At 47.2% G+C, this 15,945-nt stretch overlaps 1 protein-coding gene across 3 annotated transcripts; it reads left to right on the top strand.

Moving 5' to 3' along the window:
- Window positions 1–47: 47 nt before the first annotated feature.
- ZCCHC17 (zinc finger CCHC-type containing 17) lies at window positions 48–15,706 on the top strand. Of its 3 annotated transcripts, none has more exons than XM_075774287.1 (7): window positions 48–422; window positions 865–922; window positions 2,320–2,420; window positions 4,074–4,165; window positions 4,871–4,971; window positions 5,924–6,072; window positions 15,005–15,706. In XM_075774287.1, the coding sequence occupies exons 1-7, from the start codon at window positions 381–383 to the stop codon at window positions 15,047–15,049; spliced, it is 588 nt and encodes a 195-aa protein (XP_075630402.1). In that variant the 5' UTR covers window positions 48–380; the 3' UTR covers window positions 15,050–15,706. The 3 variants fall into 3 exon arrangements, with proteins under 3 accessions (XP_075630402.1, XP_075630403.1, XP_075630400.1); XM_075774288.1 differs by lacking the exon at window positions 15,005–15,706 and adding an exon at window positions 13,231–13,405; XM_075774285.1 differs by having other exon boundaries at window positions 51–422; window positions 14,870–15,706.
- The last annotated feature ends 239 nt before the right edge of the window (window positions 15,707–15,945 follow it).

Below are 15,945 nucleotides of genomic sequence, written 5' to 3'. Positions count from 1 at the left end.
TACGAGCCGCTGAACCCCTGCGGAGCCGCTGAACCCCTGCGGAGCCGCTGGACCCCTGCGGTGTGAGGGCGGGGGCCGCCGGGCCGCGCTGTGACCGGCACCGCGGGGCGCTCGGGGTCGGGGCCGGGTTGTAGCCGAAGTCAGGATGAAATAACCGCTGTTGCCAGGGACCCGGCCTGTCCGCAGGCGCTTAATTAAATATAAATATGAATAAATGATATAAATTATACCTTGATTATATAATAGCATAATGTAATTATTGGTTATATATTAATATTAATATTTCTTTTGAAGGCATCTCTCAGTACGCGGTACCCCGGGGTGAGCTCAGCCGGCCTTGGCGGGACCGTTGGAGCGTCTCCCGCCTGGACGCCGCGGTGATGGAGGCGCTGCCCGAGCTCTACGCCATCTTCCAGGGAGAGGTGTGCGGCGCTGCTGCCCGCGGCCCCGGCAGGCCTTACTGCCCTTTGTCCCTGCGTTTGTTGTCTCGGGCACTGCCTAGCGCGGTGGCGGTTTGGGTAACCCGCGGTGCTGTGCCACGTGTATACGCACGCTGATCTGTGCGACGGTTCTGTGCTGCGTGTACACACGCCTCTCTGTGTGTTTCTGTGCGTTCACGTGCGTACGTGTGGATATATCTGCATATCTGTGTAAGATTCGTATCTGAACGAGGTAGGAGTGGTTGGCTGACCACACCTGCCCCAGAGTTACCAAGCATCGCAGTGCCTAACCTGCCTTGAAATCTAAAACCAAAGGAAAGCAGGAGAACCGTGCGGACTTTTTGTGCATGTTCTACCTTGCGGTTTGCAAGCAGGTGTTCTGTGAAGGGCTTTGCCGTAGGTCTTGTGTTGATTTTCTTCCCAGGTTGCTACAGTGACGGAATATGGAGCATTTATAAAAATTCCAGGCTGCAGGAAACAAGGTTTGTTTCTCTTATTTTATTCAGACGTAGTTTCATGCTGGTTTGCTCGAGCCAAGCAGTTGTTCTTGGAGTTAATGGCTTGCCAGCTTTTAGAAAAAGATCAGAAAAGGTTTGGTTTTTTTTTCTAAATTAGAAAGAAACTGAGGTTCTCAGCATTTAGAATATGATGGTATATTTGTATGAATACAAAAAATACTCAGAGGGTATTTTTAGTTTTTTAGTAACTTCAGGCTATTTTAGAGAATCGTTTTAAATTATTGGACAAACTGTAGAGACTTTCTACAATTGGATAGTTTGCCCAACTTACTTCTTTTTTGACAAATACAAACAAGTTAAATAAAAAAGACTAAAATGAAGCTCAAATAAAAAATAAACCAGAAAAGTTGACTTAAAGTCACACAGAGTTGTTTCATAAAAGCAGCATTTCACAAACAGCCCCTTCTCCGCTCCCTCCTCAAGCGCCCGGTCACTGTAGCGCCCGTTCTAATAAAAGGTTTTGGACAGAAGCGTGGCGGCTGGAGGGAAGTCGCTTTGAGACCCTGAAATACGAGCTTGGTCAGCAAGGTGTGTTTCCATATTTATCCTCCCTTGTGTAACCCTGCGGCCCGCATGTCATTCGGGCAAATTAAAAATACGATTTTGGGGCTGTGTGACCTTGCGAGCACAGGGCAGCCTTGGTGATCTCTGGGTTTGGGGTTGGTTTTTTTTTTTTTGACTTTGCCAGCAAAGTATTGTGCTGCTGGTGCATGAAATGGGCTCTTTATTCTCCAGTGCTTGGAGTGGCCTCAGAGAACAGGCAGGAAACGGGAGGTATTAGTGCCTGCTACAGTTTTCCATGTTTTGAGTACAAAGACATTGCTTTGGGGCCGTGCTTCTCTGGATTCGTTTGGAGCAGATCTTGTTTCATTGATGCAACTAGTCGATTCTCACCTGTGTAATGTACTGGAAGAAAAAATTGCTTAATTTTCCTTAGGGGAACCTCTGGATATGTGCCCTGTCCCCAGCAGCAGTGGTGTCCAAACGTTTTTGATTGTGCACCCCCAGTGCATGATCAGTTAAAATCACTTCACCTCATCAATTAAAAAAATTTTTAGCACACCCCCCCGATATATGTATATTTATTTATAAATTCCCTACATGTACTACTGCGCTAGTGTTATGTACGTTATAAAACATACTCAGAAATTAAAAAGGATCAAGTAAAGATGAAATACACATTATTAATTTTTTTTACATTTTCTTTATTAATGGTACAAGAATATTTTTTTCCCATACCCCAAAGCATTGTCCTGCATCCAGCACAGTTTGGAGACCACTGCCCCAGAGGACACAACTGTGAATCAACAAAGACTTTTCTTTATATTTTCCTCTTTCTTCTCTTCCAAAAACACCATCAGGCCTTGTCCATAGGACTCACATGTCCTCCTGCCGCGTGGATAAACCCTCAGAGATAGTAGACGTTGGAGACAAAGTGTGGGTGAAGCTTATTGGAAAAGAGGTAACGTTCATTCTTGTTTCTTTAGTGCTGTGTGGGTGAAATATATTGCAAAACCAGTGACCTGAGAACTTGTGAGCACAGAGGCTGTGTGTCCCTGTAGCTGTGTCGGGGCTCTGTTTTACAGACAGGTGAATTCTCGTTACCTCCATACGTGACTTCGGGCTCCGACCTTCTGCGACTCGCAACAGCGCAAGTCAGAAAAAGGGACTTCCGAAAAGCTTTTGGGTTAAACCCGACAAAACGCTTCCCTCTCTTCCCCTTGTATCAACTTAACCATGTGATTTGGTGGCTAAATGAGTAGTTCGAGACATCCCAAGAAACACAGTTCATTAGCTGTTTTGAGACACAGGCGCGTTCTTGGAAGAAGATGGGTGTTTTGTTTGTTTGTTTTCAGGAAAGTGTTGGTGGCAGTGAATTAGGCCCAAGAGAAAACACAGAGGCTTTTTCGTTTGTTTGTTTTGAAGTAAAAGCATTACACGTTCCCCCCCCCCCCCCGCCCTTGCTTTCTCTTCTGCAGAAGATGTGGCAATAGGTGTATCGTCTGTATTTAAAGATTACTTGGAACAAAAACTAAAGACTCTTGCTTTGCTGAGCCATGGAAACAAAACAAACTGACTGTATTTTGTTGGGATTGAGGTGGAGGCATTCAGTTCAGAGTTGCACAGGATTTGGCCATAAATACTTTGCTGCTTATTTTTTTTTTTTGAAAGAAGATAATCAGGTTGATGTACAAAACAAGGTCCCAATTTTGTGTGAGATAACAGAAATGGGTTGAGAAACTCAGTCTTATTTACATGGTATAGAAAATCTACGTGAAAGACTCTACAGATTCTTTTTAGCCATCTGCGGTGTGCTTTTTTTTAATTTAAAAAAATAATTTGTTTGTATAAATTTTTATTAAGCTGCTGTTTTCTTTATCCAGAACACAGTTGTTGGATTCCTGGTGTTTTTGAGGTAGAGGCAAGGGGCAGAAGCACGTAGGAGAGGTGAACAGCAGAAGAGTTTGTTGTTACGTTGCCTGCAAATAACTGCATAGATGTCATAAACAGACAAACCAGAAATACCTTCAATAGCAGCATTGGTGAAAATGCAGAAAGTTCTAAGAAAGGCTTGAAAAAAAACCCAAACGTACATTTATTCTTGCTTCTGAAGTCATAATGTGACAATCAAGGACTTACTAGGATTCAGAAAAGAGTAAGCTACTAATAGAGATACTTAAAATATTGTTAGTCTCATAAGAGGATGGAAATGAGAAAAGGGATATAAAGTTTTATTTTTCGGCCAAAGTACTAGTCCAGGGGGAGCTGCCTTGGGGTGGATGATCAAGGGTTACAGCAAGGCTTCCAGACATGCGCTTTCTTCTACAGCTCTTGGCTTTGGTCGTTTTGAAATCAGAACGTTAACCTGAACAGACCTACAGTTCGATCTTGTCTCGTTGCTGAGATAGCTGCTTCACAGCAGCTGTTTTATCAGCTAGAATACTCCAAACGCAACTACAAAATAATAGAACAGAAGCACTTTCATGTAGTATCCTCTGTGGTGCTGCTCTTTGCTATCCAACAATTCCCTTCCTTCTCTATAGGCCCCCAGACACAGAGTATTAATTAACATCATTGTCATTTAGTCTTCTTATTCCGTATCTTTCTCTTTCAGATGAAAGATGACAAACTGAAGCTTTCCCTCTCCATGAAGGTTGTTAACCAAGGCACGGGAAAAGATCTCGATCCAAACAATGTTTCCCTTGAGTAGGTAAAGCTACTGAGCAGAATAGATCAGACAGGCTGCTGCTGCTGCCTGCGTTCCTGCCATACTTATTCTCCGGGTCCTTCCCCTTTCAGAGGGTGAGGGGGCTCAGGAAGAGCCCCACCGCCCCACGCTGACTGGTGGGTGGACTGAAGGAGGCAGGAGCTGGTGGAGGCTGCAGGGAGTTCCAGTCCTTCCATGGGGCAGGATTTTCATTTCTGTGTTGTGCTTGTTCTGGAAGGACTGTTCGTTGCAGCTGGGCATTTGTCTCCCTCTCACGTACTACGAAATCAAATCGTAACTGCTCGGATGTTTCAGAGCTTCCTTGTCTACCTTTCTTTTGTGACATCTCTTGCAGGTCAAATAAAATTGCTTCATTTTCATACCACACAAGTATTTACGTGTGCGTGTATTCACATAATTAGTACAGGGATATTAGTATAAAGGATGTGACTGCAGCTCCCCACATTTTTCTGCTTTGTGTAGAGTGTGCTCAGTTACTCTCAAAAATAGATGATGACAGGTAATCAGTTGTTAACAGTATGGTTTATTCTAATGAGCAGTTGGTCAACTCTGTTCTTTGGTTTAGCTAAGCAGTACTTTTAGAGCAACAGTTTAAAAAACCTTGTGTTTAGATCACGTCCATATAAATATACAGGGTTAAAGGTGAGAGTGGATTGAAAATGGCACTGTCCTCCTCTTTCCAGTCAGGATGAGAGGAAAAAACGCACGTTCAGAGACTTTACTAGTCAGAAGATCACGCTTGAAGCTGTCTTGAACACCGTGTGCAAGAAATGCGGTTGCAAAGGTATGTTCATGCAGGGTTATCTTGTTTTGATGTCGCCTTGTTCTGATCAGGTAGTGACCTGTAGATAGGATTGTATTGACGTCTGTCTCACGGTTGTCTATAAGGACTGAATTTTTCTTCCATGCATCTTAGAGCTGAAAACAAGCATTTTAAAATTTTATTTATTTTTTAACCTGGTGAAATTTTTGTCTTTCACCCAGCACAGCGATGGGAAGTTGGCATATGTGATGCCTTTTCAGTAGCTTTTGCAAGTTGCCGAGGCATAAAGTAGTTATTTGTACGCGGAGTTTTTGCAGCACCCTACTTGTCTTACCTTATTTAGCCATAAATAGTCAGGCTGGAGTTAATGCTGTTCTAGAGAAGGTTAATAACGGATGTGATTCTCTGTAGTGGTAGATAACTATCTTTAAAATACCATTTTAAAAAAACCCTCAAAACTTTAAACTGGATTCTGCGTATTTTCAGGCTCCTTTTTAATGATGGTGTCTACTCAGGCAGGCAGATGCTATCTGTCTGCACTTTCCACTGCAACTGTTAAAAGTTCAACTTTGGCTCCGGTGTAGAAAGGGTAGAACTAGAATGAGGTGATTTCCTCTATATTTATGGGTTTGGGTGTCATTTACCAGCTGCTTGTCACACCAATTTACTCCCTTTCCTATATGCTTTTCCATGCTGTTTAAGACATGATTCTGCCAATTGCCCTGTTGAGACAAGAGTGTCCTGGTTTTTGCCTGACTAGTCTTTCCAAAATGACCCAGGTTGCGTTTGTTCCCCGGCTTGTTTAATCAGGGCATGTTAAATTAGCTGAAATGCTAGGACAAAAAATGTACAGTGTAGATTCACTTATTATGACTAATAATAAAAAGACCATTGGTGGCACTTCAGGCGTTGGAAATGCAGTTGTTTTTAAATAAAAAGGGGGTGAGTTGCTCCTTCAAGCACTGTTTTACAGGTCATTTTGCCAAGGAGTGTTTCGTGCAGCCTGGAGGTACCAAATACAGCCTCATCCCAGAAGAGGAGGAAGAGGAAGGGGCAGCAGCAGGATGTGAAAGAGAGAAAAAGAGCAGCCTGGCTGACGATTCTTCAAAAAAAAGGAAAAAGGTATGAGTTGCCCTGCTGCCAGCCTGGAAAATTTATTCTGCGTAGTTATGGCTGCCATTCACTACAGCAACGTGGTTGTGAGTAGCCAGTTCTGGGCTGAGAACGTGGCTCGGTTTTGTGCAGGTTCTGTAGCAAAACAGGAATCCCCTCTGCAGACTTCTTAATAATTCTTATACTTTCTCCCTTTATTCTTGTTAAACTGCCTTTGAGATGGCTTTGTGCTATAATGCACAGTCCTCAAAAGATATTTCTTACAGAGAGAAAAGGATTATTATTTTTTTTCCTTGGTCTTTTTATGGCTCTGTAGAAATTGCTTCACTTTTGCAAATTTCTGTCATTCTTGCCAATAACCCTGTTTCCCCTCCCTTCTCACTTCTCTTGCCCTAACACCTTTCTCTAACCTGAACTAAATGCCCTGCTGCCTTGCTGCAGGGGATATCCTGACCCAGCCAGTGTGATCTGAACTAGGCTTATCTGCACGTGCCAGGGGAAAATCGCTGGTTGTATTTGCACAGGGAGCGTACTCCATTTCCAGGCTCTAAAGCTGGTTTTGTCGATGTGAAAATGTCAACAGATAAGAGACCTTTTATGTCCAGCTTCCAGCGTTTGAACTCTGGCTTCAGAGCATGCTGGTGTTAACGTAGGGGAGACCTGAATCCAAGCCAGGAGCTTTTGGTGGTCAGTCTGTTTATACAGGGAGGAGTATTCCAGTTCTGGATTTCAGTAATGAAACACTTTCATCAGCCCCTTCATAACTGGAGTCTGACTTTTAATTACACTTCCAAAGCCCCCTTTTTTTTTTTTTTTTTTTTTTTTTTTTTTCCTTTCTCTTTCCAGCTCTGTGCCCTGTCTGTATCCCTGAGAGAGGCAGCAGGCAGGCAGAAAAGATGATGGATTTCATTTTTACCGGAGAGGGACAAGTATGGTGTTAGCAATTGCATAGTGAGAACTAACTTCTGAGGGCTTGGTTCTCCCAGGCTCATGGAGGAGTTAAACCAGTACTGGTGCTAGTAGGAGAGACTGCAGCTGCTGGCAATAAGGAATGGAGAAGTCTGTTTTGGTGGCAGCACTCAGACCGTTGCAGAGTGATGGACACTGGTAGCTGAAGTCTTGCTTCCAGTCACGTTTTTCACTGGTAATGTGGCTTCTGGCACTGTGGTACCCTCTGATTTGAGAGAGGAGTCATGGGATTGTAGCTGGTAACTGCACCAGAGAAGAGCCAGGTGTGTTGTGACTTCCCTTGGGTCAGCCCCTGCCCTGTTGCATACCTGTTTCTGCCCTTCGGTCACTACAAAATGAAGTTAGTGTTAATTTGATGCCTAATAATTTACAGTCTTGTTTGCTCAGTAGCACTCTGGATAGCTGATCCAGTAGTGGGAACAGGGTCTCTCTTGGCTGTAGATCCTGTGGCTGGTTCCATCCTGAGATGTGCTTTGCTTCCCCACTGCGTAGATTCTTACTCAAGAACATCTTGGACTTGTCTGCAGAGTGTCATCACGTTGCGGTAGAAAATACACATACCCTTCTTTCTGTTCTGATTTCGGAAGCGCACGATTGAACCGCGTCGTCTCTCAGATCCCAGGCCAACTGCGCCTGACCTTGCACTCCAGACGTTGGGCCTCTCTCTTGCTGTGGCGCGATGTGAGAGCAGGCCATCGGTAATACCTCAGTAGGGCTGGCTTCTGCCGTGGGTTCTCTTCCCTCTAGCAGTGATGATGGTTGGGTAAAGGCTCGTGTAATTGTTTTTTAAATGCTGTGGGGAAAGTTACACAAAGAGGTGTGCTAATGGTTCCTTATCTTGTCAGTGCCCATCACCAGGGAGGGGAGTCCCTGAGGAGTCTTGCCCTGCTGGGACTATGGGATTTGTGGGTCAATATCCTGAATTTGTTACTAATATTTTTTTTGGGGGGGGGGGGTTGGATTAACAGCCTTCCTTTAAATCTTGCTTGTTCCTTTGATCTTCCTCCCTCCTCAAGGAGGAGATCAAAAGTTTTCAGATGTTTTCCAGTGCTGGAAAATAAAACTTTGAGCTTTTTGGAGGCAGGATGTGGGATCCTTAAAATGAATAGCTTCCTTGTTGTCTCGAGCACCTTCTGTGACCTTGTCTGGGAGCCACCATATGCTTCCCTGCTTGCCTGGAGCCCCTAGGGATTTACACAAAGTAGGAATAGCTCAGTCTACCTAGTAACAATGGCCTTACTGACCCCGTCCCATCCGATGTCTGTAACATAAACGTGGAGCTTATATTTTTAAAAGAGTAGATAAAGAACTGTTATGTACAAGGATCTGTTCAGTGTCCGAGCAATAGTATTAATGTATTCGGTTGTTCATGATCAATGTTTTGTTTCCTTGATCAGATGCTTCCTTCCAGTCCCTGGGTGCTCTTTCCTTACAGAGAAACTCTGGGGCCCTCACCCCCTTTTTTCTTGGCTTGGGTCACCTCCCCAGTGGTTCCTCAGTTCCTCGCTTTTCTCCTGCCTAAGCCCCACAGCATTTGCAGGATTGAGACAGCTGGAGGCTTCAGGTCTCCGCACTGGCACAGGCTTCTGGTGTGACCGTGGGCACAAGTCTTTCTGGTACAGATCACCCTGTTAGTACTCTGCACGAGAGCGCTATCCTGCCTCCCGTAATCCCTGAGAAAATAAGGGAGTTGAGGGTGAAGCGGGGATGCTGCCGTCGCAGCGCTGTGCGGAAGTACCAGGGAGCATCCGAGGAGTTGCTGACAGCTGTGCCGGCACGTGGTTACCTCCCTTTCGCTTTTACTCTTCGGGTCGCAGGGTGAAGGAGCTCCTATGGGAACGCGGCAGCGTGCGTGGGAGGGAGGCGTGCTGAGAAGAAATGAACCCTTCTGATTCTTCTCTCCTGTCTGTCTTTCAAGAAAAGATCTGCTGTTCAACACTAGGAGTAATCCCTTTAATATGAATTCTACAAAAGCATCCCATTTTCTACTCGGATACATTAACTTACTTATCCCTGGGGTAGTTTTGTGATGGTCATTGGAATTGCATAGTAAATGTGACCGGTGATGGCTTTTCGGCAGACTTTGCTACTCTTTCTCCCACCGTGTAAATGATTTCCAGGCAATCCTCTTGCAGATGTTGTCCCTTCATGTAAAAAACACACCTTAATTGTTGTTTGTTCAGTGTTGTTCAGTTCATCAAGCCTTAGTATCCTCACTTGTAGCTGGTACTTGTTTTACTGGTTCTTAAATGACATTAGCTTAGGGCGCAGCTCATCACACACTGGCTGTTCTCTTACTGTCCTTATCTGGGCTTTTCTGAACTTTGCTGTATTTCTTTGATGACCATAGACTGGATTCTTCTCATCAGATTAATTCTGACTAGTCCTCAAACAAGGGATCCAATAATAGCTTTAGATTTACATAATGGATCTTGTTTGGAATTAACTTTGGCAGTGGAATTTCACTTTTTTTCTTTTTAAGAATTAAAAAACCCTAGAAGCCACCTCTCTGGAGAATGAGAAAGACATATATCTGGAAATCCATTCTAATTTTTCGCAAGGACAGCCATAAAATCTCCGAATGAGACAATAACTCCACAAAAGGGTCTGACAAAAAATATTTAAACTTCTTGGAGAATTCTGGACACTCCCTTCTTATCTCAAAATCAAATACCTTTAGAAGGAATGAACTGTTCTGACATTCTTGAAGCATAGCCCCGAGCAATTTTCCTTACAAAGGACAGGAGGGAGCCTAGTGTGGTAATGGGGTCCCCTCTTAGTGCCAGCCTTTTAAAAATAACTGGAGCAGTAGAAGAACCAGCACTTTCAGGCTGTAGCCCAGCCTATTGCTCTTCTGCAGGCCAGCTCCCAACACGGGTTTTGTAGAGGGCAGATTTTGAAGCATGTTTGTTCTGTTTTGGTAGAATTGTAATCGTTACGTAAATTGGACAGGATGTGCAAGGAACCGTAACACGCAGGTCCTTCATACTTGTTGGCCCTCGGCATCTTTGCACTGGGAACCTGTGTAGGCAAAATACACTCAAAATATTTACACAAATGCAGGATTTGCAGTTCTGGGGGAGTGCCTGGGCGTGCCTGAGAGCTGAGTTGAGCTTCATCCATCAGCAGCCATCGGTTCTGGAGACCAGTTGGAAGCTCTGGGTGCGGCAGGGCTTTGCTGCTCTTGCTGGAGGCGGAAATCCGAGCTTTGCTTTGGCACTGCCCTCTCCCATCCCTAAACTAGAGAAATGCTCCTGCTTGTGCAGCTGTGAGTTGACTGGTCACCGGCGGAGTGCTTGTCCCCTAGTACCAGGATGGTGGAGTAAATCTGTGATCGAACAGAAGATGCTGCTTGTGCAGAATGATTTCACAGCAGCACTACCTCCTGTTACAGAAAATGTTAAGCTCTTCCGTTGCTGGCTTGCTCCCAGCGTGGTGCTTGCAGTGCTGCACTGGAAGTGCTTTTTATGTGTTGGCGTGAGCAGTTTGGCTGTTAGAAGCCCCCGAAAAGAGGAGACTGAGGTTTGGTTAAGTTTTTGTTGGGGTTTTTTTTTTTTCAGCCAGCACAATGTCCACGTGTGTACTTTTATTTCCCCTGTAATCCTGAAGGGACAGCGTGACATCCTGTCCTGTCTTCAGCTTTCACATGCTGAGAAAGTTTCCCAAGCTCTGGAATGAAACTCTGTTAGTTGTTAAGGTCTTGTCAAACTTTCTCACCATGTGCACAGGCTGGAAAAGCTTGAGAAAATTCTCCTTGCTGCATCCCTTTCTGTAGAAGATTTAACTCTTTACCCTCCTCTTCTTCTAAAGACTGTTACGATTTGCCTCTGTTCTTAGTCTGTGGGTCGGGAGCTTTGAAGTGAGTCTGGTATTGTCCCACAGAAAAATGTAGATGCTCGAATTTTGGGTGACATCATAGTGCTGTTGTGGAGCTACAAAAATGAATACATGCCAAGGCTCCGCTAGGTGTGGAGTGAACTCAATCCTCTGCTCTCTTCCCTGAGTCCTGGAGGACTCTTTGCTTGATGTTCAGCTCCAAGTCACGCGTTGTCTTTGCTCTTCCACCTCCCCAAAAGAGTTGTCCTATTTCACATTAAATAAGCTACTAGCTCCCTTCCCGTGTTGTCCCTAATTGATAGCCTGTACCTGGTGCTACGACGCATAATCTATGCTAAATTGATGTCTTTAGCTGGGTCTTTTGTGTCCCTGCTCTTATGGGAGAATACGTTGGTTTTAAATGAAATGTAGATGGACTCAGCTTGTCTTCCCGTAAGCCAGTATATTAATCGTCATATGGAAACTGCACTTGTCTGGAAGTGGTTGAAGCTAATGGAAGGAATGGCTCATGGGGAGGAGGGGGAAGCCAGCCTTCTCTGTGCTTTCCACGTTGGGTCACTACTTTTCCCCCAAGCAATTTTAAGACAATTTGCGCTTCAGAGGAAGATTGTGCGGTGGTACCAGAGGGCTACTAGCAACCCTGTGCCCTCTGTGCTGTTAGCGCATTCCTAAATACAGCGCGGGCTTGGCTTTAACGTGCTCCCTGCCTCATTATTTTTATTCCCCCTTCTCTGCCTCATTCTTCTTGCTGTCCTCAGCAGCTGCTTCTGGCTTTTGTTTCGAACAGATGAATGCTGGTTTCTTAGCTTGGAGTCTTCTGGGTGAATATGCACATGCTGCCATGACTCGGGCTTCTTTCTGTGAAGCCAGTTTTCTTTACGTGGATGCCTTGCAATCCATTTCCAGCCAGGGTTCTTCTCTTTCCCCTGGGTGGGGTGGATGTGTAACAGGCCTGAGGCAGCACCTGTGGCTGCCCGAGGGAGGAGGCAGTATCTCATGCCAGACCCACAAAACTGGTATCAGGGCTGGGTTCAGACCTGTAGCTCCCCTGGCCAGCCGTGTGCCTGTTGAGCTGGAGCAAGTGGAAATACTTGCCAACACTAACCGTTCTGATTTTGTACAGGTATCTTGTGTATCCGTGGCTGATTGCTGCTGTTCCCTTCATCTAATGATGCGTTCGTTGTCTCTCCCTTGGCTTAGCTTCTAGGGTGGCCGTGGGTGTCCGCAGCAGCTGGCCGAGGAGGGCGGCCTCCCCGAGGACTCATCCTGCCTGCGGTCCTGGGACTGGTACAACCATGCCCTTGGGCTTGCTCCTTTCTGCTTCCTCCTGAGATGAATGCGTGGCACTGAGCCCTCCCAAGGCAGGGGTGACTTGCTGTAAACCTCTCCCAGTAAATATGCAAGCCCAAGGGTGGCCTTGAGGTCGTTTGGAATGCTCTTGGCAAAAGAAATAAGTAGAGCTGTTGGCTTGGGGGCTTCAGGCTTCTCCCATTACGTTCCCTTCCATAGTGGAATGTAAAACACGATTATGTGTTATGTTTGGGACTGTCATTTGACCGCTGTCCGTCTCCCATTGTGCTGCTCCCCAAAGCCTTTGCACAGCTGAGCTCTGAACAAGCCATCATTCAACCTCTTTAAATTAGAAATGAGTGGGGACGGGGGGAAACAGGGCTTTTTGTCTGGCTTACCAAGAGTCCTTTTCCTGGTCTGGTGGGGCCTTGAAGTGACTGCCCTGGGCTTCTCCCACCCGCTGGCGCAGGCTCTTGGAGAGCTCGGCCCTCCAGAGGTGGTGGCAGGGGGAGGCAGTGCCATGGCCATGGCTCCTTGCTCACGCTCTGCTTCGAGAGCTCACCTTGACCCCCAGCTGCAATGCTGCTGTGTCATCCCGACCGCGGGGCTTGCTTTTACAAACCCAGGATGACGCCAGTCTAAAGGAGATGCGTCCAGTAAAGTATGCGTAGGGGGAGAGGAGCTGGGCTATGGCTGGGGATAAAAAAACCCTCATCTAGTGCAGCCAGCAGTAGCACACGTATCACTGGTACCTGGTTGCGTAGTTAAATTATGGAGGAGAATAGGATGCTGGTTCGCAGCAAATCTGGAGAAGATTGTGCTCAGTCTTACAGGTGCAGCAGTTCCAGAGCAGCGAGCACACGTGGATCCTCTGGGAAGGTGTAGCTCGCTTTGAGCACAAATGCTTGAAAAACGGCCCAGCCAAAGCAGGAAGCTTTGCTCACTGGGTTGCATTCCTCGCTGGCGGTGTCCGTCACAGGCAATCGCATGGGCTTGGGTTGCCTTGCTGGCCCATCTCCGCTCCATGAAACCCTCTCTTGCTTCTTATGTCCTCTTTTTGTCCTTGAATAGAACGGAAATTCATGATAGCCATTTGCACAGGAAGGTCTCTCTCTGATGTTGGTGTGGCCATGGAAGAAATCGGTGGATCCTTGTTGGAGGCCAGTGTTGCTGGGCTTGGATGGAAGGCTGGAGCTTTATATTAAGCATATGTGAAATACTAAAATCATTTTTAGGGGCCTTTTCATCTGCCTGCTGCTTTCCTTTACTTCCCAGAACCAAGGGGTGTTGGAGAAAATACCTCATTTTTTGCAGGACAATCATTTCTTTTCCAAAGCATCTTCCTACAAAATATACCTGAAAAAAAATCTTCCATCTTGTTCAGATGGTTAGTCTACATGATAATTTTGTGGGTATTCATGGAATGAGAAAGGTGAGTTGAGCTGGGATCGGATTTGGATCTTGGCTTATTCGTGCACAAAAGCCGACCACGCCGGCTGATGCCTTCTGAGCCACTTACGTTTCCGGCACCACTCGGGTTGATGCTGGTTGCCCAACTGCCTCCAACGCTGGCCCGCTCCGGCTGGAGCGCGGTGGCTTACAGAGCTGTAAGGCTGCCCCAGCACTCGGAGGGCACGGCCAATTCCTGAGAGCTGCGGTCAGCGTTTCTCCTCCTCCTCCTCCTTGCTGGAAGAGGCGTGAAGCAACTGGCAGAGCGATGCCAGCGCAGGCAGGTCAGCCCCTCTCCTCCCATACTGCTTTCTAATTAAATACATACAAATTGCTAAACTGCCTCATGAAATTGTCTTTGCTTTGGGACGCTCTGCCCGATGCGATGCCAGGGGAAGCTGTACCGTGATACTGATCTCCGAGTAATCTCTGCTTGGTAGTGCCTGTCTCACAATTGAGGGTTTGTTTCCTGGTCAGAGTTCCTTACAAGCTTTATTCCAGCACCGGCTGTTCCTACGCTGCGTGTAAACGTCAGGTCTTGAGCTCGGCATAGCTGTTGCTTCAGGGCGTTGTGGAATCGCGGCCCGGGGGGGGGGCTCCGTGCTGCCCCTGCGTGCATGGGGAGAGGGTGGGAAGCTGTGAGAGCGGGGGGGTGTGCAAGTCTGCGTGGACGTTGTGCAAAGAGGGCACGTTGCTCGTCCCGGCTGCCCTCCAGGGACGGCTGCACGAAACTCTGGCTGGCGTTGCTCGGGCTTTCCTGCGAGCAGAAGGGTGTGTTGTCATTAGCGCTCCAGCTGTCAGCGCTGGTTTGCTGGCAGTCTGTGGGCTGATGATGTTGTGGGGACGTGGGGATGGTGCTCATGACCAGCAGGCTATTTTAGAAACCCGTTTCGTTGGCAAAAAGGCTTCATCCTGCCAACCTCTATTAATAAAGAGTAGCCTTAAATAATGGAGTAGGCTCTGACCGTGGAGGGACGGCAAGAACTCTCTTCTTGTGATCTGATCAACAGTTTTCAGGCTTGGATTTACATTTTGATCCCCCCCAGCTCTGACAGCTGTCCTACCCTGTGGACCGACAGCAGTGGTTCAATCCTGACTCACTGGGGTGGAAGCTGAGTGCACTTTCCGTGTCGGAACAGGCTCGCCCCCCGTCACAGCTTGTAACACACTCATTACAGAAAGTGTCTCGCTGCCCTGGTGAGCACAAGTGACAGTTTTCTCACATGCAAGGTTTTTTAATTTATTTTCCTTCTTTTGCTAGGAGAAGAAGAAGAAGAAGAAGCACAAGAATAAGCAGTCCTCCGAGTCAGACTCGGACAGCTCGGACTCAGACAGCGAAGGGGCTCAGCCAGCCAGCAAGAGGACCAAGCATTCGGGGAAGCCCAGCAAGGCTCAGAAGAAGAAGAAGAAAAAGAAGCATAAGAAGCAGCCCCGGGATTGAACGGGCAGGCAGGGGTACCGGCATGGCGAGTCCCTGAGGAGCGAGCAGAATCGAATCAGCGTGCCCCTTGCTCTAGGGACGAGAGTTTCCTTCTCCTCAGAGTACTGCTCGGCACGCGGTGGTACGGGTGGTGACTTTGATACAAGTTGTTCCCTGTTACCTCAGACACGGGCTGCCGTTTTCTCCCCCCAGCAGGCACTCCTGCCAAAACTGCCTAATTACACCCGGGGTCGGCACCTCTCCCATCCTCTCGCCTCACGTTTCGCTGGGTAAGCTGCCAGCGCTCGCAGCTCCCCTGGACGGTGCGGTGCGGCCAGCTGCACCGAGCCTGCATCGCATCAGCCGCCATCCAGTTGCCTGTAAAAGGTGGAGCTGCGCAGTCGTGCTCTCCCTGCCCGTCCCCGTGCCACGCTCGGGGCCAGGGTTGTTGTTTCTGGGCCCTGCGGTGGGGTTACATCCTCCCCACCAGTAACGGTGCGGAACCGCTTGGCTTTGGTCTGTAATCCCTCCCCCAGCCTCGCTCGTTTTGTCTGCAAACATTGGGAGTGGAAGAATAAGAAGCAAATGGGGGAGCGGAGATATTTTAAGTAAATATTAACTGTGGTGTGTTTGCCGCCTTGGTAAGTGATGAAAAATAAATCTCTCCAATCTCCAGTTGTACTTTGTACCACGTCTTTTGTTTTATACGCTCCACACTTCATCTTGGGCAATGAAAAAATAGGGCCGGCTGAGTGGGAGGGGGCGCGAGCTGCATTAAAGGGGTTTTTCCGAAAGTCCTGGCTGCTTTCAGAGGCTCCGCGGGGTGGGAAGGGGGTGTGTGACGAGGTGACCCCGGCGAGAAGCCCGGTGCCTTCTGCTAAGGAGCAACTGGAGCATAAATCTTGTAACTGGAGCTG

This window comes from Balearica regulorum, chromosome 22, assembly GCF_011004875.1.
Source record: "Balearica regulorum gibbericeps isolate bBalReg1 chromosome 22, bBalReg1.pri, whole genome shotgun sequence".
Classification (NCBI taxonomy): Eukaryota; Metazoa; Chordata; class Aves; order Gruiformes; family Gruidae; genus Balearica; species Balearica regulorum.
The sequence above is the reverse complement of the archived record's forward strand: the minus strand, read 5'-3'. Positions and strand labels throughout refer to the sequence as shown.